Genomic DNA, 22,566 nt, shown 5'->3' on the forward strand with positions numbered 1-22,566 from the left:
AGTGTTTTGCCATTTTCTTCTCCAGATCACTTTACAGATGAGGAAACTGAGGCAAACAGGGTTAACTGACTCACCCAGGGTCACACAGCTATTATATTATGTGTCTGAGACCAAATTTAAACTCGAGAAAATGAGTCTTCCTGATTCCAGGCCTGGCACTCTTTCCACTGTGGTATCACAGTAGAAGTAATAATCCAGGTTCAGGGGGTAAACTCAAAGCCATTGTGATTTAAGTAATATATGAGTGGATCAAGAAAAGGAACTCTTCCAGTACAAAGGTACTGATATTTTCTAGAACTGGGCTGGGAAAAAAACAGGTCACCTTAACCCAACAGGAGCTAAGTAAAGAAGGTGAAGTAAAAGAACCCATTTTTACAAGTCATTGTGACTTCTACTTTATATATCTTTTATAACACTATGATTTCTACAGCCCTAGACATCAGAAATATAGGGCATTCAATTCTGCTCTCCACAATTTCCCCTTCTGGCAGGCATTTTCCACTTTAGAAATACTTTGTAAAGGAAAATTAAAGCAAAGCATCATTAGAAATACATATATATACATATATATTCAATCATTAAGCACATGTCTGTAGAAGATTAAAGTTCCTACCATCTTGGCACTCAACCTTTTCAGTCCCTAAATTCATTTGTCTCCAATTTGCCATCTTCATCCTACCTCATACATGTCTACTCTGTAATCCTTTTGTTCCAATCTTCACTGGATCATCAAAGTTAAGGATAAAAAATTAATTTAAATTAACTGAAAAATAAATAGGACTAAATAGTTTTAATTATTTCCTCTATGATTTCTCACACATTTTAATAAAGAATCTTTCAATCCCCTGATTCTCTAACTCTCCTTATAAAAAGGACTAGGAATTTATCTCTTGGAAACATAGAAAGTAAGACTGGAAATGGAGATTATCCATACAATCCCATTTTACACTTGAAGAAACTTGTTGATCCTTTCTCTGGAAGAGAATTAGTGAAATCATGGGATGGTGTCCTGACTTGCACACAAATTGGATTTAAGTGAGGCAGAGTTGCACAAAGTCATCAGCTCCCCACCCCCCCTTTCAAAGCCATTGAAGTCCAAAGGCAAGACAAAAAGTAAGGACAACCTGGAATGCAGTGGATGACCTTGGCATCTTCAATGTCTGATCAGGCTTGAAGTACTCCACAGCACCTGCTTTGGTTGCCTTCATGGCTGGTGGAACAAGTTATTCTCGTTTGCCCATTCTACTGGAGAAAATCCTCACATTTGGGGGGTATATAAGGGTTAAATTTAGGGTTGAGACTGAATGTAAAAATTATTGGTCACCAAGGATTTAATTTCTTAAATCCTAAATAAAATGCTCAAGTCAGAATGGAATTTTATGGTGATTTAATTACAATAGGAGGAAGAAATTAAGAAAGAGAGAGGGAAAAGAGTTAATTTAAACTGTTCTGGTCCAGGTTGAGCCAGGCAGGAGTTCAAGGCCTTGGCCAAGGGGGCCTCCCCTGAGAGTCAAGGAAAAGGGAAGCCAGTCTTATCACTCACCATGTGACTGTCTCAAGGAAGCTTTCTGAGGGAGCTCCTCCAGGCTAGAGTTTCAGGATCAAACTGGTGCCCAGCTTCCTCATAGGAAGTCACGAGAACTCCAAAGGCAGTTCTCTACATCACTTCCTGAGTCTCACATGTGCCAATGGTGGCTCAAGCTTGGCTTAGGATAGCCCAGGGGACAGTCAGTTGTTTCTGATTTGTCATGCTGGTAGTGTGGGTGTGTACATTCCTGGATGCTAGACTAAGCAAGATGGGGAAAATCTAAAAATCACAGGTAGACATATTATTTACTCACTGATGGGTTTGAAATCTATTGGTTACCCTCAACTTGGTATAGCCCATCTGCTGAGACAATTTTACAGGAATATTGCTGCTGTACATGCTGTCACTTCTTGGAGCCACAGGTAAGAGTTGGGCGAAAGGTGAACCCCAAAAGTAGATAAGCATCCCTGAAAGGGCTCAGAATACCCTTACACAGGAGGTGCTAGTCCTCCTTGAACACCTCCTACAAAAGCTAAAGAAGGGACTGGCCCAAGATCAAAATGATTAATGGCAGAGCTAGGACTAGAATCTAGGTCTCAAGCTAGCATCTAGTATTATTTCTACTATAAAATGGTACTCTTATTTTGCATTAACTTTTCTAAAATGCTATCGCACTATTTTTGTGGGTATTTTTAAAATATCACATCATTTCCTAGAGAATGTTCTAAGCTTTTATAAATTATTAATATTGAAGAATTCTTTAAGGGAATGATTAGAATAATAAGGAAGGAGACGGGGATAGACACGCTTTGGATACAATCCTGACTCTTAGAAAACCTTTTGTGTCTGAGCCTTATGGCCATAGAACCTGCAGTATAAAATAAAAGCAATGGAAATAAATGTCTGGGTTTCCACTTAAGATAGCAAAATGGCAGATCTAAAGATGCCAGGCTCCCTCACAGACACCACAGCAAAAACCAAAAAGATCACCAAATAGAATAAAGATCAAGAAGACCAGAAAGACACCAGTAAACTCTTCCACCATCTAAGGCTACCAGAAGCCTGTAGGTGTTCAGAGGTGATTTTTTTTTTTTTGCAGTGGGGAAAAAGAGGGGGCAGAAATTTAGCAAGTGATAGTAAACAATGTAGTCACTCTGAGCACAGAGGCTCCAAAGGGTTCTGATGCTAGCCCAAAATAGAAGGAATTTGGGGCAGTCGGGTAGCATAATGGATAGAGCACCCAGCTTGAAATCAGAAAATCCTGGATTCAAATCTAGCCTCAGAAACGTATGAACTGTGTGACCCTGGGAAAGTCACTTAACCTAAATTTCCAAGTCCTTGCCTCCCTTCTGACTTAGAATTACTACTAAGTAAGTAATAAGTAGGAATTACTATTAATTAATACTAAGCCAGAAGGTAGAATTAAAAATAAATAAGTAAATAAAAAGGGGCCTGAAGGCTATGGGCTCTCTGAAAAGGATCCAGCCAGAGACAATATTGGAAGTTAGACAAGTCTGACATCTGGGAGGGGGCTCTGCCTCAATCTGTCAGAGTAGCAGTAGGGAACAGAGTCAGCACACAATAAGTCACTAAGCAGAGAGACAGGGCAGGGCAGTGCATGCCCAGGTACATTCATAGCCAGAGAAAGTCAGAGTCAGCTCAATGACTGGGTTGGTCAAATGTTAAGAAAACTATAAACACAATAGAAGAAAATTAAAAACAAGAGAAATCAATAGATGGGGGGGAACCTTTTTTTCATAATGCCCATTTATGTTAAAAATATTTTTAAAAGCACAAGAATAAATGAAACTTTCCTTAATATGGTAACAGTATCTAAATGAAACCCAGAACCAGCAATATCTATAAAAGAAAAGATGATTCCAGTAAGAGCATGGGAAAAGCAAGGATGTCAATGCCACAACTATTACTTAATATAATTTTAGAAATGCTACTGTAGGAACAAAACAAACAAAACTGATGGACTAAGTATAGGCAAAGAAAAAAACAAAATTATTGTTTTTTAAGATGACATGATAGTTTATATAATACTATAGATTCACGTAAAATTAATTAAAACAATTATTAACTCCAGTAAGATAGCATGATATAAAGCAAATGCACAAAAATCATTAGCCTTTCAATATAATGCCAACAAAATTCAGTGGAAAGGAATTGTTAAAAAATTATAATCCAAGTAACTACCAAATGTATAAAATATCCATAAGTCAACTCACCGAGACAAACACGGGAATTATATTATTTTATATTATATTTTATATATATATAAATATATATAAATAAAAATGTATATAAAATAAAATATATATTATATCATAATATGTTATATTATTACAATTATAAAATATATGGAAATAAAGACAAATATTTTATAGAAATAAAGGCTTAAATAATTGGAAAGATATTTTCACATATTCATTCCATGTTAATATAATAAAAATGACAATACTACCTAAATTAATATAATTCAGTGCCATATGAAACAACCAAAGGATTCTGTTATAGGACTAGACAGAATAATAATAAAATTCATCTAGAACAAAAGGCCAAAATCTCAAGGGAGTTCATGAAAAATTTGGGAAGGAAGAGGGCCTACCAGTACTAAATCTGAGTGCTGGAGAAAACCTGAATACAAATCTGGTCTTGGACAGTTACTAGCTGTATGATCCTTAACATCTGCCTGCTTCAGTTTCCTAATCTATAAAATGAGGATAATAATAACACCTACTTACCAGACTTCTTGTGAGGATATAAAATGAGATGATATTTGTAAGGTGCTTTACAAATCTTTAAGCACTATGTATGTTGATGTTTTGGACAATACTACAAAGAAGTAATCACTAAAAAAAATGCTTTAAAAATAGAAAATTAATCAGTGGAACAAATTAGATATACAAGCTCCAGAAGCAACTAAGCATAGCAGCAAATTATGCTCTACACCTAATACCAACTACTAACATAAGGACTAATTGTGTATTTTTTTTTTCATCTGGGGAAATGGAAAGTAGTTTGGGAGAATTAAGACTTATTTAGATCAATATCTCACACTATACATCACATGACCTCCAAATGTATACATGACCTAGATACAAAAGGTCAAGTCATAAACAAATTAAAGGAAAGGTGGAAAAGATGCCTTTCACTATTATGCATAAGAGGAGACTTCATAAAAAAAGGAGGTGGCATAGATGATTATAAAAGATAAAGTGAATAATTTCCATTATATAAAATTGAAAAGTTTTAGCACAAACAAAAATGAACATAGTTAAAATTAGAAGGAAAACTGTGAACGGGGGGAGAGGGGGTGGAATTCTTGTGACAAATTTCTCTGTTAAAGGTATGGTATCCAAACTATATAGGCAATTGATAAAATTATAAAAGAATAAGAGACATTCCCTCAAATATCAAAGAATATGAACATAAAGTTCTCAAACAAAATATTAACAACCACATGAAAAAATGATCCAAGTTATTAATAATAAGAGTAATTCAAATGAAAACAGCTATGAGGTTCTATCTCACACCAATCAGATTGGCAAAGAAAGGAGAAAGTAACATTAAGTAGAGGGGTTACAGAAGGACAAGTACACTAATGTACTGTTGGTGAAGTTACAGATTGGTCCATCCATTCTGAAAAGCAATTTGTATACTCCAAAAGTCACTTAACTGTGCTAATCCCTTGAACCAGTGATAACAATTATATATATATATATATATATATATATATATATATATATATATATATATACACCTTAGAGAGATGAAAGATAATGGGAAGGGGCACATATATAGAAAAAATACTCACAGCAGCACTTTTTAGATAGCAAAGAATCGAAAACAAAGTAGGTTGTCATTCATTGCAGTATGGTGGAACAAGTTATGGCATACAGATATAAAGGAATATTATTATTCTATAAAAATATTGAAAAAGATGAATTTATAGAAAATTAATAGACTAACATGAATTGATACAAAGTAAAGTGTGTCAAGCCAGAAGAATAGTTTAATGACTAAAATAGAGCAAAGAAAAATAACTGAAAAAATTAAGAACTCTGATCAATATAATGACTAGTCACAACTTGGGAAGACAAAGTGTGCCTCTTCCCACCAACTGGAGGAGAGGTGGTAGGTTACAGGAACAAAATGAGAATATCCATTACCAGAAATGACCAATGTGTGAATTTGCTTTGACTAGATTTATTTGTTTCAAAGGTAGCTTTTTATTGGGAGATGGCAAGGACAAAGTTGTGAGGGGAATAGGAAAAATAGTGATTATACAGAAAAGGAAGGAAGGAAGGAAGGAAGGAAGGAAGGAAGGAAGGAAGGAAGGAAGGAAGGAAGGAAGGAAGGAAGGAAGGAAGGAAGGAAGGAACGAAGGAAGGAAGGAAGGGAGGGAGGGAGGGAGGCAGGGAGGAAGGGAGGAAGGAAGGGAGGAAGGAAGGGAGGAAGGAAGGAAGGAAGGAAGGAAGGAAGGAAGGAAGGAAGGAAGGAAGGAAGGAAGGAAGGAAGGAAGGAAGGAAGGAAGGAAGGAAGGAAGGAAGGAAGGGGAAAGAGGAGAAAAGAGTAACAAGGAAGCATTCAAAAACATACAGAAGAAAGCAGAAGAAAATTCAAAAGGGGATACAGTCAGAGTAGTGTTATAATGACACATTACACACATATGTATATGTACTTGCTTGTATATTATGTATATTATATATACACACATAAAAAGAAACAAGCAGTACATAATTTCATAGTTTCACATACCCCTCTTTTCCTGATCTTTGCATAGGGAAATGCTTGTGTTTGCTGATATTTATCAAAATAAAAATGAAAAGGATAATTTTAATTTTAAAAAATGAGTCACCTAAAACTGAATTTTGGACTATGACACAGACTGTCAAGGAATCTAGAAATAGAGGGCTCTCTGGAAAAGGAAATGAGCATCAAAACCAAGAACATCTAGAAAAGGAAGTCATGATTACAAAAAAACAGCCAGAATGACTTTATTTTAAACAATTAATGCCAGAATCAGTGCATTTCCTTTTTGTCAGAGTTAAAACATTAGAAGATCAAGGAATGCTACACATATCATTAGTATACCTAGATTCTGAGAAAGAATTTGACAGAGTATCTCATGCTATTCTTGTGAGCTACTTGATCTACTTGGGTGAATTCAGAACTGGTTGAAAGGCCAGACCTTACAGTAATTCACTAATCATTCAATATCAACTTGGAAAATGGTCTCTAATAAAATATTCCAAGATCTCTGTTTTTTAACAGTTCTTAGGACACCAAGCTAGAAGGAATAGCTATAATAATTGAATGGCAGAGTCAGGATCTAAAAAGATATAAACTGGTTAGTAAGTTAGCCTGAATCTAATATGATAAAATTAAATAGGAGAAATATAAAGTCTCCATACTTTGAGTTAAGAAAAAAAGAAGAATCCTACAAATACAAGATAGGAAGGAATAACGAGACTGCAGATTATATGGGGAGTGAAAAAAGGAGTTTTAGTAGCCTGCAATCTTAAAAGGAGTCAGCTGTGTGAAATTCCACTGCACCATGCTCCCTTACTAAACAGTGGCCAAAACAGATACTGCAGTCTTAGTCCTTATTTAGAGAAGCCTAACAGCCTGGACTAAGAAGTGGATAGCTCTGCATACTCTTTGTCCTAGTCAGACCACATCTGCAAGTCTGGGTTCAGTTCTAGGGTCCAGAATTTAGGGAGAATATTGATAAGTTAGAGATTGTCCAGGGAATGGCAACAAGGACTACACAGGGCCTGGAGATCATGTCCAGGATAGTCTAAAGAACTAGGAAAATTGAAATTGGAGAAAAGAAATCTTAGGTAGAACATTATAGTTGTCTTCATTTATTTGAAAGGATCTCTCACCTGCAAGAGGGATTAAACTTTTTTTTCTTATTTAGCCTCAGAGGGTAGAACTGGAACAATAGAAAGGAATTGGAGAGGAAGAAATTTAGTTTTCCTAAAAATTAAACCTATCCCAAAGCAGAATGGGCTACCTCAGCAGGTTTGCAGGCCATCTCCCACCTCCTGCCTCCACTTCATGGAGGTCTTTAAGCAAAGATTATATAACATCCCTTTTAGTATGTTACAGAAGGGATTCCTGCTTGGGTACAGGTTGGGCTAGTTGGCACGTGAGGATCTTTCCAACTGCAAGGTGCCACAATTCTAGTTTCCAGCAGAAGAGAAACAAAAGAATCATGGGGGTGGCTACAGAAAAGGAAGTCTCCCCTTTGATTTTATATATATATATATATATATATATATATATATATATATATATATATATATATATTCTGGCTCAGACAAGAGAGTCTATCCATTCTTTCTAGTCCCTTATTAATGCATATTTAGATCAGTTCTGAAGCATCATTCTCAAACCCACCCTTAAACAAAGAACCACCAGGTATCTTAATGTATTCACAGTACCTTAGCTCACACATACACACAACAAAAAGACAAAAGCATTAAGATAAAAAGTATATCTCAGTCTCCTGCAAATTCTAGAACACTGGAAAGACTGACATTAATAATAAAATATTGAGACATTAGGACCTGAATTCTCCTGAAAACCTCTTAGAAGCTCACTCATTACCCTCTAACTGAATCTAACCAATCACCATTAAGGAAGCTACTCTTTCAGTGTTGTCGTCCCACTTGTACATGCAGCCTGAGAGAAAAGGGATTTATTTATTTCCTTAAAGCCCCTTCCTATGAAAGCAAAATATTAACCACTCTTTTTTTAAAGGATTTTTATACAATCTATAATTTAACCAAACACATCATTTCTAATTGGAGCATTTTGTGTTAGGTGCAGAGCACTTTTCTAACAATTTAATATAACCACCAGAATTGGAAAAATTTCAGATCCAGTAAAGCACCTAGATTTTTTTCTCTAAACATGACAATACACAAGTGGTTTTCTGGGGCATACCGGTCCCAGGAGGCTGCACATATCAGCTACCGAACAGGTCAACCTGTCCAGAGGGTAGATTCATTTGATGAACATATGACTTGACAATTAGCTGATTTGAATAAAGACTTCCAAGATTCCTCTTTTCTGAGTTCTGTCCTCTTCTCTGCCACTGCTAAAGACTACGTGCTGCTTTAGGTATACCTATAAAACTCAGGGTTATGATCAAGACCATATTTGATTCCACTTAGAGAAAACAGCATAAGTTTAGCCACAAGGCATACCTTATTTGAGACTACCAAAAGCCCAGGCCAGGAATCATTGATAACTCTTGGGTTATATTTCATGCTTCTAAAGTAGATTCCTTCTGGCACTTTTGGACACTAAACTAACACACATAGCTCTGGATGGTTATGGCAATGTTTTGATATATCTCTTTTTTTTCCCCCTGATTTCTACCAGTAGCTAGATGGTTTATTTTCTACCCTTGTTGTTCCATAAAGACCCATACCAGAGAGAAGGAAAATGGCCTCACAGACCATGTAGAACAACCTGAAGCCACTTATATCATTCTGGCCTCTTTTCTGGGGAGGATTTTTTTTTATTGACTATATAAAACAAAAATGTCCATTCTTTCCTGATATGCAGACAACCTGCTGACAGAGTCCTCAGTAATGCCTTGATTTCCAAAAGGGAAGCACATTCTCCAAGCCAAAGACCTAGAGATATTGCCTCCACCCTACCCCAATAATTGTTCATTTGCTCTACTTCACTTGGCAGACTCTGAGATTTAAGGCCAAATCATTTAAGTTCAATGATAGATTATTGCCCGAATTAAAACTATGGTGAGGAAGATAGCCCGGACAATCCTCAGTGATGGAGCCTACCAAGGAAAACTGTATAGACCTGGGAAACAATCTCAATCAAATAAGTGTGGCCTTTCATTTTGTCTTCCAGAATTCTCTAGGTATCAATGAGCATCCTATAAAAGAGCAATTAATCAGCCAGGGCTTGTTCTAGATCCATGAGTCTCTGTCGCCATCTGCTGCTCACTAGCAGACGGACCACAATCAATACCACCAAGGAACCCCACAGATGTCAGGATCATCATGCATCGTCCAGAGACCGCAAGGACGGGAACGCGCTGAAGCTGAAAATATCGGCAAATTTAAAAGGCAGGAAAGAAGAATCCTACCTGAAGGAGCAATTCCTTTTCCACCACTTCTTCTGTCTTGCTGATGAGACGTTTCTGCAAAGTGTGGATCTTCTGTATCAGCTCAAAAGTACTGGGGTCACTGGCCTGTCGGAGAGGAATGACAAAAAAGCAGTCAGTATTCCCAGTGTGGTAGCTAGCATCAATCACCATCCTAGAAGTGCTATCACCTTTCCTCAGATATCTGTAGCAAGAGGCCCCTGATTCTGCCTGGAACATTTTTTTTAAGTGGCAGTGTTGGGGAGGGGGTGTTATATCTGCTCTCATTGTATTCACATCAAAGCACACATGATACAGTCATGAACCTTTATTTGGTTGGATTTTCAGCTGTCAGATTGGGAGCCGAAATTCCTTTAGAGTAAGATCACAGATTCAGAGCTGGAAGGGATCATAGAGACCACCGAGTCCGACACCTCTGTTTGATGGAGGAGATGGGGCTCAGATGTCAAATGACTTACTGGCCTGTGGTCATAAAGCCAGTCTGTGTGAGAGGCAGAATCTGAACCCAAATCTTCCTGATGCTAAGGTCAGATCTCTGTACATTATGCCAAGCCCTCAAATTTCTAGGGCAATGTCTATAACATGAACAACTTGGGCAATAATAATAATCATCATCTCACTGATAGTCAACCATTTATCATGCTCTCAGCACCCTCTCTGCCTTCCTACAACTCCACACCAGGTGCCTTTCCCAATCCTCCCTTTTCCAGCTACCTACCACTGGCTAAAGGCTTCAAATGACTCCATCGAGTGGCAGAAGTAATTGATATTCATAAACTACCTGAACTAATTCCTCGGTAATTAATGCACTTAGACCTCATCATACTTCCCCATTCTGGTTATTCTTTACCCACAGCCATCTTTCTTCAAAACTCATTTTCCAGGGATGATTAACCATTCCCTAATTCCCACCCCTTGACCCTAGTTCTCCTGAATTCCCCACTCTAAAGCTATACACCTCCACCTTCCTTCCCCCGTGCTCTCTGGATGTGTCTGCTCTTAGATAGCAAACTTGCTTTTATCTCAAATCCTTTCCTTTCTTACTCTTTCAGTCTCCACCAGCACTGGTTTACCCTTTTATTCATACCACCACGACCACCACCACCATTCCCTGGCTGTGACAGAGGAGTCAGAATATTCCCTGCTTCCCACTGTCATTTTCAGACTTCCGCCATCTTCTCAGAGTGCCTCTCTTTCAAAGAGATTCATTCAATCCATATTTATCACCCAATCAAGATTCTGGTAGTTGTTCTCTATGGACTATGGGCACACTCATCTTCCTTCCTTAATGAGCTCAGTATGAGATTCAGAGTCTCCTCCCAATCAGCCCTTATACTAGGAAACTTAAATATAAATACATATACATATATATATATATAAATACTCATTCAAAACCCTCACAGTTCCTTAAGTTATTCATTTTATATGACTTCCATTCAACCTCAGGTACATACAAAGATGGTCATACTCTTGATCTTGCTATCAACCACAAATGCTCCACTTCGATATTCAAAAACCCTGAAATTCCTTTTTCTGATTACAATATGTTGTCATTCCACTTCTCTATTTGCCTTAAAATGCCAAACTATTCTTTCTCTTCATCATGCCCTCCAATCCCTCCACCCCTCAGCTCTTTCTCTAGAGACACTCTCTTCCCTTCCCATCTTGACCCTTTGGTGAACCAATTCAACTCTTCACTCTCCCCTTCTCAGGAGTCCTTCGTCCTTTTATTCTATCAATGATTTTACCCTACCAGTCTTCAGTGTTATATTCCTATCAGCTATTGCTTTCACTCATATTTGTATGTTGCTAAATAAGGCCAGAAAAAAATCATAAAGCATGGTGACTGGGATCCACTAAAATTTAAGTCGCATCATTTAACTAGACCCTCACCACAGCAAGACAGTTTTTTTAATACTACCCTAATCAATTCAATATCCTACTTTCTACAGCATTTTAAAAAATATTTTCAAAATTTCCATAACTCCCTTCTCCCCAACACTCTCATTTGAGTTCCTTACCTCATATTTCACTGAACAAAATGAGATCATTCACCAAGAGCTCCCTCTCATCTTATCCCTTCCTCCTTAATTCACATCATTCAGTGGCCTTCTGCCACTATCTCCTCTTTCCCCTGTCTCAAGAAAGATGTAGCCTTTTTGCCAAGGCAATCTCCTCTATGCACAAATAATCTCATTGCATCCATTCTTCTAAAGCTGATTGGTCCTTGTATCACTACTTTCCCACTTATCTTCAATTACTCACTATTGATTATTTTTCTACTTGTGTATCAACATATCCATGTCTTCCCATCTCCTCAAAACCCTCTCTTGATCCATCTATTCACATTTACTATCATACCATATTTCTCTTCCCTTTTATGCCTAAATTCCTTGAGAAAGCTGTCTACAATTAATGCCTCCACTTCCTTTCCTCTCTTCTTAACTTTGCATCCAGTTTCATGAATTTGTTATTCAGCTGAGGACACTTTCTACAAAGTTACCAATGATCTCTTAATTGCCAAATGGAATGACCCTTTCTCAACCCTCATCCTTGACCTCTTGGCACTTTCAATTGGTTTCTTCTCCTCAATATTCTCCTCCCTCTAGGTTTTCATGACATTATTATCTCTTGGTTTTTTTCTTGTCTAAACATTCCTTCCCAATTTCATTTGCTGTATCTTCATAGAGATATGAAGCCACCCACCACAAGTGAACTTCAAGGTTCTGTCCTGGGCTCTTTTCTCCTTTCTCTCTATACTTTTCTTTCAGTGGTCTCTCATTAGGTCCCTTAGATTCAGTTATCATCTCTATGCTGATGAACCTCCTCACAAATACAACTGTTTATTGGACATCTCAAACTGGATATTCCATAAACATCTTATACTCAACATGTCCCAGACTAAAGTCATTATCTTCTCTCCATCCTCCACCTTCTCCTCTTCCTAATTTTTGTATTACTTTTGAGGGTACCATCATCCTCCCAGTCACCCAGTCTCAAAACCTAGATGTCATCCTTAACTCCTTATTCTCCCTCTCTCCTCCCTTCATATCAAGCCAATGTCCTGTCAATTCCCCCTTTGTAACATCTCTCAGACACCCACTTCTCCCTTCTGATACTGTTCCCACCATAACATAGACTCTTATTACTTCACACCTAGATTACTGCAGGAACCTGCTGGTTTATCTCTCCCCATTCCAACACATCCTCCATTCAGCTGTCAAACTGATCTTCTTAAAAGGCAGGTCTGGCCATGTTACTTCTTAGTAAAGTTTCATCTCCAGGATGAAATATAAAATACTCTCTTATGATAAAGGAAAAGGACCTACTTGCACAAAAATATTTTTAGCAGCTTTCTATGTAGTGGCAAAGAACTAGAAACTGAGGGAGTGTCCATCAATTGGGAAATGGATGAACAAGTCATGATATATGGTTGTAATGGTAAATGTATTATATGCCATAAGAAAAGATGAACAGGCTGAGTTTAGAAAAAACCTGGAAAGACTTATTTGAACTAGTGGAAAGTGAAATAAGCAAAACCAGAACAGTGTATACAGAGATATTGTATAATGATCAATGTGAAGGACTGAACTATTATCAACAAGTCAAGGTTTCAAGATAACTCCAAGAAACTCTGAAAACTGATGATGAAAAACACTGTCCACAGCCAAAGGAATTACTGAAATCGAATTACATATCAAAGCACACTATCTTTCATTTTATTTCCTTTATGAGTTTTTTTTATTGTATGTGTGATATGTGTCTTCTATCATGGCATGGAAAATATGGAAATATGTATTGCATGACAGCACTAGTATAATCTATAACTAACCCTTTACTGCCTTGAGGGAAGGGGAAGGGAGAGAATCTGAATAAAAAAAGATCAGAAAAACAATTGTAAAAAATTGCTTCTACACGTAATAAAAAATAAAATACTCTCTCTGGCATTCAAACCTTTCAGAATTGGCCTTTTCCTACCTTTCCTGTCTCCTTACACCTTTCTCCACTCCTTATAATCTACAGATGAGTGACACTGCACTTTTTTGTTCATCAAACACAATACTCCATCTCCAAACTTAGTGGACTTTCACTGGCTATCCTCCATGCCTGGAATGTTCTCCCCCCACCCCATTTTCACCTGGTAGCTCCATTAGTTTCCTTTAAATCTCAGCTACAATTCCCCCCTTTGTAAGAAACCTTTCCTAATCCTCCTTAATCCTAATGCCTTCCCTCTGAGAATATCACCAGTTTATTTTATCTACACTTTGTTTATACATAGTTGTTTGCATGTTGTCTTCTCTATTCTCTATTATGAGCTCCTTGAGAACAGGGACTATTTTTTGCCTTTTCTGTAACTTCAATACTTATCATTGTACTTGACACATAATAGGTGCTCAATAAGTGTCTGTTGACTTCGCTAACAAATTATATGACACTTTAAGGTTTCCAAATACTTTGTACATATTATTTCATTTTATCTTTATAATAATCCTGTGCAGCAAATGCAATCATAATCCTCATTTTATAATCATGGAAACTGAATTAGAGAGAAGTTCAATGATTTGCTTATGGTCAGAGGGTCAGTAATTATCTGAGGCAGGACCCTAACTCCTATCTCCTGACCTATATGCCAAAATGCCTCTTTCCTAGGGATGCTCATTTGTATCTTCCTGACCTCAAGTCTTAGGTGCCTCTTTCTCAGGAAAGGTATAAATCCATTTTATATCCACCATCATCATCCTATACTTACCAAAAACATTTGAGAAACTTTAAAGGGCTTCTCAATGGAAAAAAATGAGGTGAGTCATCCAAGTATTTATTAAGTGATAGGCACTGGGGATTCTGAAGCTATCTCTACTCTCAAAGAGTCAGCTATGCCAGAAGTCATATTGCTTATGGTGTAGTTACAACAGGTACTTGTCATAAGGAAAGAATCCATCAAGAAAATTGCAAGTTGCCCAGAGAATAGCCGAAGAAAACTTACTGATCTGTAAAAATTCGGGACTTGAACTAGTAGATAGATAGATAGTAGATAGATAGAACTAGTAGATAGATTTGAGGTCCTTCTAGTCCTACATCTGTGATCCATGCCTCCCTTTGGATCTTAGTGTGTCTTAAGTGTGTGAGACATCCCTCACCTTAATATCAATCTGTCAGAAGAGGATTAGAAAAGCATGGGGTGACAGGATCATGGAAAGCTACCCAAGAAGAAGAAGCTAACAACTTTGCAAATGACTTATCTAAAGCACTATTTAGTCAGTTAAAGGAAATTACATACTAATTTGACTTATCCCTTCAATGTATCACGTTTTTCATGAAAAGAATTCCACCATTCTCCAATAAAGTCCTCCACCTTGAAGAATACCAACAAGGAGGATCATTCACACAAGAAGTGGGATGGGTTTCTGCTAACTATATTTCTAGTAGCTAGTAGCAGCCTGCAATCACAAAGTTTAGTTCTAATGTAGGGTCATGATATAGAAAGATTGCCTTCCAATAACTACCTATTTCCAATCTAAAATCATGTCACAGAAATAAAAATCAATAATTATCCTCTGGGCTTTCTGAATCTACTTTCAACTGACCTGACATGAGAACTTGATAGAGGAACCTTATTAAAAAGCATCTAAATATTTTCAAATGCTTTTCAGGGTTCCTATTTTCTCTTTTTTGATCAAACCTTACACAGAATTATGCTTTATAGAGATGTGCACAGAAACACACGAAATGAACAATCTTGTCAGTAAATGAATTCACAGTCTTCAACTAGATATCTTTGGGAGCATCCATATTCTCACTCACTTAGCAAGACAACTAAGTCACTCTGGGAATTTGACTAGGGATGAATGAATTTGGAAAAAAAAATTCAGTTGGCTCTGACTTTACTTAAAAGACATCCAACAGAGCCAACAGATATTCATATATCTGGACTACATTTGGCATAGTATCTCTTGGCAGACTGAATATTGTTAAAATTCAGTCCTCCTATTTACATAACAATTTATTAAGCATTACCCTTAATACCTTCTTCATTAATTTTTTTAGAAAACAAATTACTTCCTGAAATCTATTTGGCTAATTTCCCCTTTCCCTTCAATTTTCCCTACATCAAAATATTCCTATTCTCTTAACACTTGAGTTGTTCAATTAACCCCAGGTCCCTTTCTTACATGTACTTTGTAAGAACAACTGAAGGAAGCACCCATCATCTTCTCAAACACCCCTAGCCTGCCTTTCTCTTTCATTTGTCTGTTTGTCCTCATTTAATACAGCACCTGTGGTGATGCTATGGCAGCAATGATTGCTAGGAAGACATAAAATTAAAGTAAAATTGTTTACATGCTATTCATTAATGATACTTTTGAAAATTCCCAAAGAGAAGGACCTTAGTTAATAAAATATTGGTCTTTGTATTTTCACTAATGCCTGGCACCTAGTAAACACTTAACAAATGCTTCACCTATCTACTAGTCCTTTAAAAAGGATCTAATTCAAGAGATGCCTGCTTCTTGCAAGAAAGGAAAAGATGCAAAGTCTGGATGGAAATTAGTGAAGATGCCACTGACTAGTGCAAATCAAAGATAAGGTGATAGCCAGAAGCAAAAGCTAGAGGGAAACAACCTAAACAATGGCCATAGACTGAAACCAGTCTATGATCTTGAGTTTAAATATCTTTTTTTTAATATCCCTTATCTTCCATCTTGGAATCAATACTGTGCATTGGTTCCAAGGCAGAAGAGTAGTAAGGGCTAGGCAATGGAGGTTAAGTGACTTGCCCAGGGTCACACAGCTGGGAAGTGTCTGAGGTCAGATTTGAACCTAAGATCTCTCATCTCTAGGCCTGTCTCTCAATCCACTGAGCTACCCAGCTGACCCCTGAATATCTTTTTAAAGTCTCCATATAGGTTTATTTTGCCTGAGCCTTCTTAAACAAAACCCAATTTAACCATCTGGCTCTGGAACAGCACAATTTACATCTCACCCAGCCTTCTTCTATAAGTGACAATTTGCATAGCATTAAACAAAGCCATGTTTCATGTTGTGCTCTAGGTTAGGAAATGTGTTTGGGGTAGAAGAACGGAGTTGGAAATAGAATAATGTTTTGCCAGATGTTACCTCCAATCTTCTCCATCTGTGTATATTCATGGGGTTCTCCAGTTCCTCCTCCAGGGCTCTGCAGCGGGTCCTTTCCTTTAAGAATTCTCTTTGCATGTGAAAAAGCTCCTGCCTGAATAAGACAAAGTCTCTTCAGTAAAGAAATTTGGTACTAATTTGAGTATTACATCACTACAATATTCACCACAGAAGAAATCTCAGAAGAAAACTTGGATTTTAGAAAGGTCTTTTAAGGTACAAATCCACACATTAGCCATCAGAATAACCCAGTTTCATCATTTAGTTTAACCATTTGGTGATTTATGGAAAAAACTGGAAGGCAAATGATCTGTATTACTCAGGAATTCATGACAACACCAGAACCCAGTGGGATAAATCTGCATTCTCAATTCATAGCATCTGGCTTCCCAGTGTTAAGCTCCAACTAGAAGGAATCAAAAGATCAGAAATCTAGAGCTGAAAAGAACCTCAGAGGCCATCTAGTCTAAACCTTTATTTCACAGATGAGGAAACTGAAGACTTAGGAGATTAACTCACTTGCCCAAGGTCACAGAGGAAGCATCAGAAGTGGATTTTGAGTCTCAGTCCCCTGACTCCAGAGCCAATGTCCTTTGTACTATATCCATGAAACCATACCCAATGGTAAGTTTCTTCTAGGGTTCTGCCACCTTCTTCCATCTTTTTACAGGAAGCAATATACTTTGATTTTTGTTGTTGCTTTTTTCAAAAACCAAATCCCAGGCAACCCAAACAGGTGATTAGAAAGTATAAGAATAAATTCCTAGACTGACTCAAAATATTGATATTTTGGGTCTGACTCTAACATTCACCAAAAAAATATGGAATTTGTTCATTAATGGGTGTTATTACCACCCTCTTCAATTTGGATAATGGACCTTTAAAGTTAAAAGAAGCCTCATAAGTCATTTTGTTGAATCTCCTCATTTTATAGACGGGGAAAGAGTCTCAAAAAGAGATGATGACAACTCAAACTAGTTAATGGCAGTCAATGCTAGGACTAGAACTCAGGTATCCTGGATTTCAGCCTATTTTTTTTTTCAACTACATTATGCCTTACTATGGGCCTGCTACCACACCATTCATAGGAAGTTTGAGGAATCACAGAGGGTGAAAGTAAACACGGATGACAAAGGATAGCAAAGATATTATCTATGCCCTTTCTGCCATGGACATGCAGAGAGCTAATAATAAGCAGCTCTTTTATTTAATTGCTTCATTCAAACTAATAATACAACTTCCCCTCATTAGCAAGATAAGCCATCAGAATTAACTGTACTGTGTTCACTTGAAAGTCTCAGAACTGATTGCTTAGAATAAAAAAAAAAAAATATATATATATATATATATATTGAAGAGGCCGCCATCATTTGCCATAGACTTAGCAAGAATAAGAGAGTAGGAATGTGCAAGTCCATGGCAACAGGCCAAAGATATTCCCTGGGGGACCAGTCAAATCAGATTCTCAGCTCAAGTAATAAAATGACTTCTATTGACTTCTATATCCAGGTAGCCCTCAAGATAGGTATGAGACTTTATGGTGCTATATTACAATTAGTGAGAATTCATCCATTAGCAATGGTAACCAACAAACAATTTTGACATTTAAATTCAGGGAATACTTAGAAGCATTCCCTGAATTTAAATGTCAAAATCATTTTTTTAATCCAATGAATTTGGGCAGAGGGTTCAAAATGTGCCTTTGTTTATAGCTAATAAATGTCTACCTGTGGCTTCTGATGCTTCCCCAGTAACCTGCAGTAGGAAGAGCTGTTTTAAAAGTCCAGAACCTCTTATTCTGGTTCTTGGAAAGTCCCAGGTTACCTATATGAACCATGAAATTATTTTCCCAAAGGGAGAATGCATCTTATATAAGGTAAGATTTTTTTTAAAGCTTTTCAGCATAGAAAAAGTATTCAAAGGTAATCAGGAGTGGAATAGAACATTAAGCTCGGGTCTAAAGAAACATCACTTTCTACTTTTTAAAAAATTGTTTTTGCAACATGTCTAATATAGAAATATATTTTTCACAAGTTTACATGTATAATCAATATCATATTCCTTGTTTTTGCAATGAGCAAGGGAACAGAATTTGGAACTCAATTTTTAAAAAATTAATGTTAAAAATAAAGAAAATAAAGCAATGTTGCTTTCACTGATGCTAAAACTACATTTTCCCTGCTTTCCACATATAAGCCCACAGAAAGAAAATGTATAAAGGTTATCACAGGGCATTATTTGCATGACAACATTCTACCTGATATGTGGAACAGTGCAAAGAATTCTAGGACTTAAAAGACCTGGAAAGTACTCCTGCCTCCATGATTTACAAGCTGGGGTACCCTGGAATAGGACATTTAATCTCCATTTCCTCCTCTGTAAAACAGGACAGAATTATTAGATTATCTAGCTTATTAATTAGGTCATTTCCATGGTCCCTTCCAGCTCTAAGATATACTGTAACATTTTATGGTATCTGATGTTTCCTTTTTGACAATTTAGTAAAGATATCTATTGAGGGGGCAGCTGGGTGGCTCAGTGGATTGAGAGCCAAGTCTAGAGACGGAAAGTCCTATGTTCAAATTTGATCTCAGACACTTCTTAGCTGTGCAACTCTGGCTGAGTCACTTGACCCCATTGCCTAACCCTTACCGCTCTTCTGCCTTAGACCCAGAACCAAAACTGAAGGTTAGGATTAAAAGAATACATGTTGAGAAACGAAAGTAAAAACCAATTATTTCAACTGTTTCCAATATGGTAGCATACCCATAACTGCTAAAGAAATATGTTTGGGGTATCTTTTAACCTGAGTTCTTCCACATTTGCCACACTTTTGGCAAGAATTCCCTTTTCCCGCCGGAGTTTCTTGATCTCCAGTTTCAGGATGCGCATATCTTCTAATCTCTGGTTATATTGGGTTTCTCCTTTGTTCAGTACAGATTGCTGGATCTTGATCTTCTCATAGAGCAGTGCAAGCTCATCATTCCGCCTAACCAGTTGAGATCCCAGAATATCTCTCTCACTTATGACCTAGAAAAGGAAGAAACATGGTACCATGAACAATGTTGGTATTTGGAAAGAAATGTTGGTTTTGATAAGGTATTGCAGTGATCAACCAAGTAAAAAAGCATGGGATTAAGGACTTCTCTGTGCCAGGCACTGTACATATGATTTTTCATATTTAGCAAATGAAAGAGACACAGATGGACCTATCCATTCTATAGAGATGAAAGGGCTCAGAGAGAAAGAGCAACCTAGAGTTGACTCAGACACTTTCATTTCTTTGTGAACAATTTTCCCACCTGGTCCAGCTCCTTCTTTTGCCTCAACCTCTCAGCATCAGCCTCAGAAATAATTCTCAGGAGTTTTCTCTCCTCAGCTTCTTGTTTTTCAATAAAGTGTTTGGTCTCCAGGGCTTGTTGTCTCAGCTTCTGCAGTTCAGCCTGGCAGGAACAAAAGAGACAGACAAATTTTACTTAGTAACCCTACAAAGTACCAGTTGACAATCAGGATTTAGATGCACCATTGGGCTTCACGTACATTTCTAGGTTGGATCATTCAACATGGCTCTGATCATTCGCATAAGCAAAAACAGAACTGAAAGAACACAAGCCCAGCACAAAGGGCCGACGAGAAAGTGTAGTGATGCGCATTAGAGTAAACATGTTTGTTCTGTGAATTATACCCAAGAGGAATTTCTAGCATGTTGCCATATATACAGGGAAGTCTTTATTTGTATTCAGCAGCATTTTACAGCATACCAACTACCAAGGGAGCATACATAGAATGTATAAAGGACAACGATGAGCGCAAAGGGACATTACATATTATCAAGTTAACATGCTGGTTTTATACACTTGCAAGTTGACTTTGGGGGCCACGGATTATAGACAAGAATCCAATCAAATATTTAATGAGATTTCCTATGTGTGAGGCATTATGAGAGTTGTAAAGAAGGTTAAAATCTAATTCCTGCTCTCAAGGAGCATGCAATTTAGTTGAGGAAATAAAATATTCCCCATTTTATCACACATATACTCTTATAACAGATATACTGCTGCACTTCCTAGTGCTAAGCACTGAAAGGAATAAAAAGATAAGTAAGACATACCCTCTGCCCACAGAAAACTTATGATCTAGCAGGGGTGATTAGACATGAAAAGGTAACTAATAATCAATGCAGCGTCTGATAAGTACAAATTGAACACTACACTAAACACAGTCTAGAGATAAAAGGTTACAAGAATTTAGGGTGGTAAGCAAAAGTTTCACAAAGGAGATGAGATATAAGCTAGACTATAATTACCTAAGTAGACATGAAAGGTTCCTCTAGACAGAGGAACCAGTATAAATAAAGGCACAAAAGGGGGAATGCAATTAGATTAGTAAAATAATTGCATGGATAATATTCTTATCTTTTTTAAATCTATCCATCTTCATCAGTATCTGATTCTGAATCTAATATCATTCAAAAGACAAACAACATGACTTTGAATGATCACTCTATTGCAAATATTAATAATATGGAAATAGGTCTTGATCAATGATTTATGTAAAACCCAGTGGAACTGCTCAATGGGTATGGAAGGGGGGAGGGAGGAAGGGAGGGAAAGAAAACAAATCATGTAACCATGGAGAAATGTCTAAATTATTCAATTAAATAAATAATTAATTTTTAAAAAAGACAAACAACATGCCACTGAAAGGTCCTTGAGGTTGTCCTTAATACTTGAAGAGGACCAAAATGACATCACCATGTTGGGGTCGATGTAATGTGTCCAATTGTGGTTGATCAAATCAATATGAGCTCAGAAGGCTGTACCACAAGTTGGGCACAAACAGTCCATTTGGGATGGAGATGTATCTAAATTTGCACATCTCACATTTCTTTTGAGTTACTGTAATTCTGCTTTACTCATAGAGCACAGCACCTTCCGTGGCATGGTTTTGCTATGCTGGATGGTCTTGTGCCAGTAACTCCTGTGTCTCACAATTGACACCAAAGTTCTTCAAAGAGACCTTGAGAGTGTCCTCGCATCTATTGCATCTTCTGACCTCCAGGTGAGCAATTGCTTTGTGCGAGTTCTATGTAAAATAGTCTTTTAGACAAATGTACGTTTGGCATTCGAACAATGTGGTGAGGCCATCAGAGTTACAATCTCTCCAAGAGAGACCTTCGTGCCTGGTGCTTTATCTTGCCAGGTAATTTTTAGAATCTTCCCAAGACAATTCAGCTAGAAGTAGTTTGACTTCCTGGCATGACACTGGTAGGGAATGCCCAGGTTTCGAGTGTACAACAATGAGGTCAGCACAAGGGGTCTGTAGATATTCAGTTTTTTAGGCAGCCTATTGGGTACAGGAAATGGGGACATTCTGAATGTTTGGGATGTTTACTTACCTGGCTGTATACTTTCCAGGTATGTGCATAGAGATGATGAGGTTGACATATGTATTGCCAGAGCTAACTCAGCACCAAATCAAAGTGTGACAGGTTCATAGGCAAGGCTAACAGGTAAGTGGGTATTCCACATCAGAATGTCAGGCTTTTTGATAAAAAGGAATGGGAAGGAAGGTGCAAACTAAGTTCATCTTCCAATAAGGATTGGAATTATAGGAGATTCTGAAAACCAAGGTTAGGATGTCAAAACAAAAAAGTATTATGGCCTCAAGATGAGAGCAGTGATCCAGGGATAAACAGAGGTAGTCATTTCTTCAGGGATGATCTTAGAAAGGCAGCCCAGGCACCTAC

General features: G+C 37.4%; 1 protein-coding gene across 2 annotated transcripts in view; it reads right to left on the bottom strand.

The window, feature by feature from the left end:
- CFAP58 (cilia and flagella associated protein 58) overlaps positions 1 to 22,566 on the bottom strand; it is a 119,589-nt gene that overhangs the window by 55,176 nt on the left and 41,847 nt on the right. For both annotated transcript variants that reach the window (XM_016428546.2, XM_007479043.3), the window contains exons 12-15: positions 20,120 to 20,260; positions 19,624 to 19,847; positions 16,800 to 16,911; positions 9,666 to 9,770 (exon numbers count right to left, since the gene is read on the bottom strand). In XM_016428546.2, the coding sequence (XP_016284032.1) occupies positions 9,666 to 9,770; positions 16,800 to 16,911; positions 19,624 to 19,847; positions 20,120 to 20,260 (582 nt within the window). The remainder of the gene's footprint in view (positions 1 to 9,665; positions 9,771 to 16,799; positions 16,912 to 19,623; positions 19,848 to 20,119; positions 20,261 to 22,566) is intronic.

Source organism: Monodelphis domestica, chromosome 1, assembly GCF_027887165.1.
Source record: "Monodelphis domestica isolate mMonDom1 chromosome 1, mMonDom1.pri, whole genome shotgun sequence".
NCBI lineage: Eukaryota > Metazoa > Chordata > Mammalia > Didelphimorphia > Didelphidae > Monodelphis > Monodelphis domestica.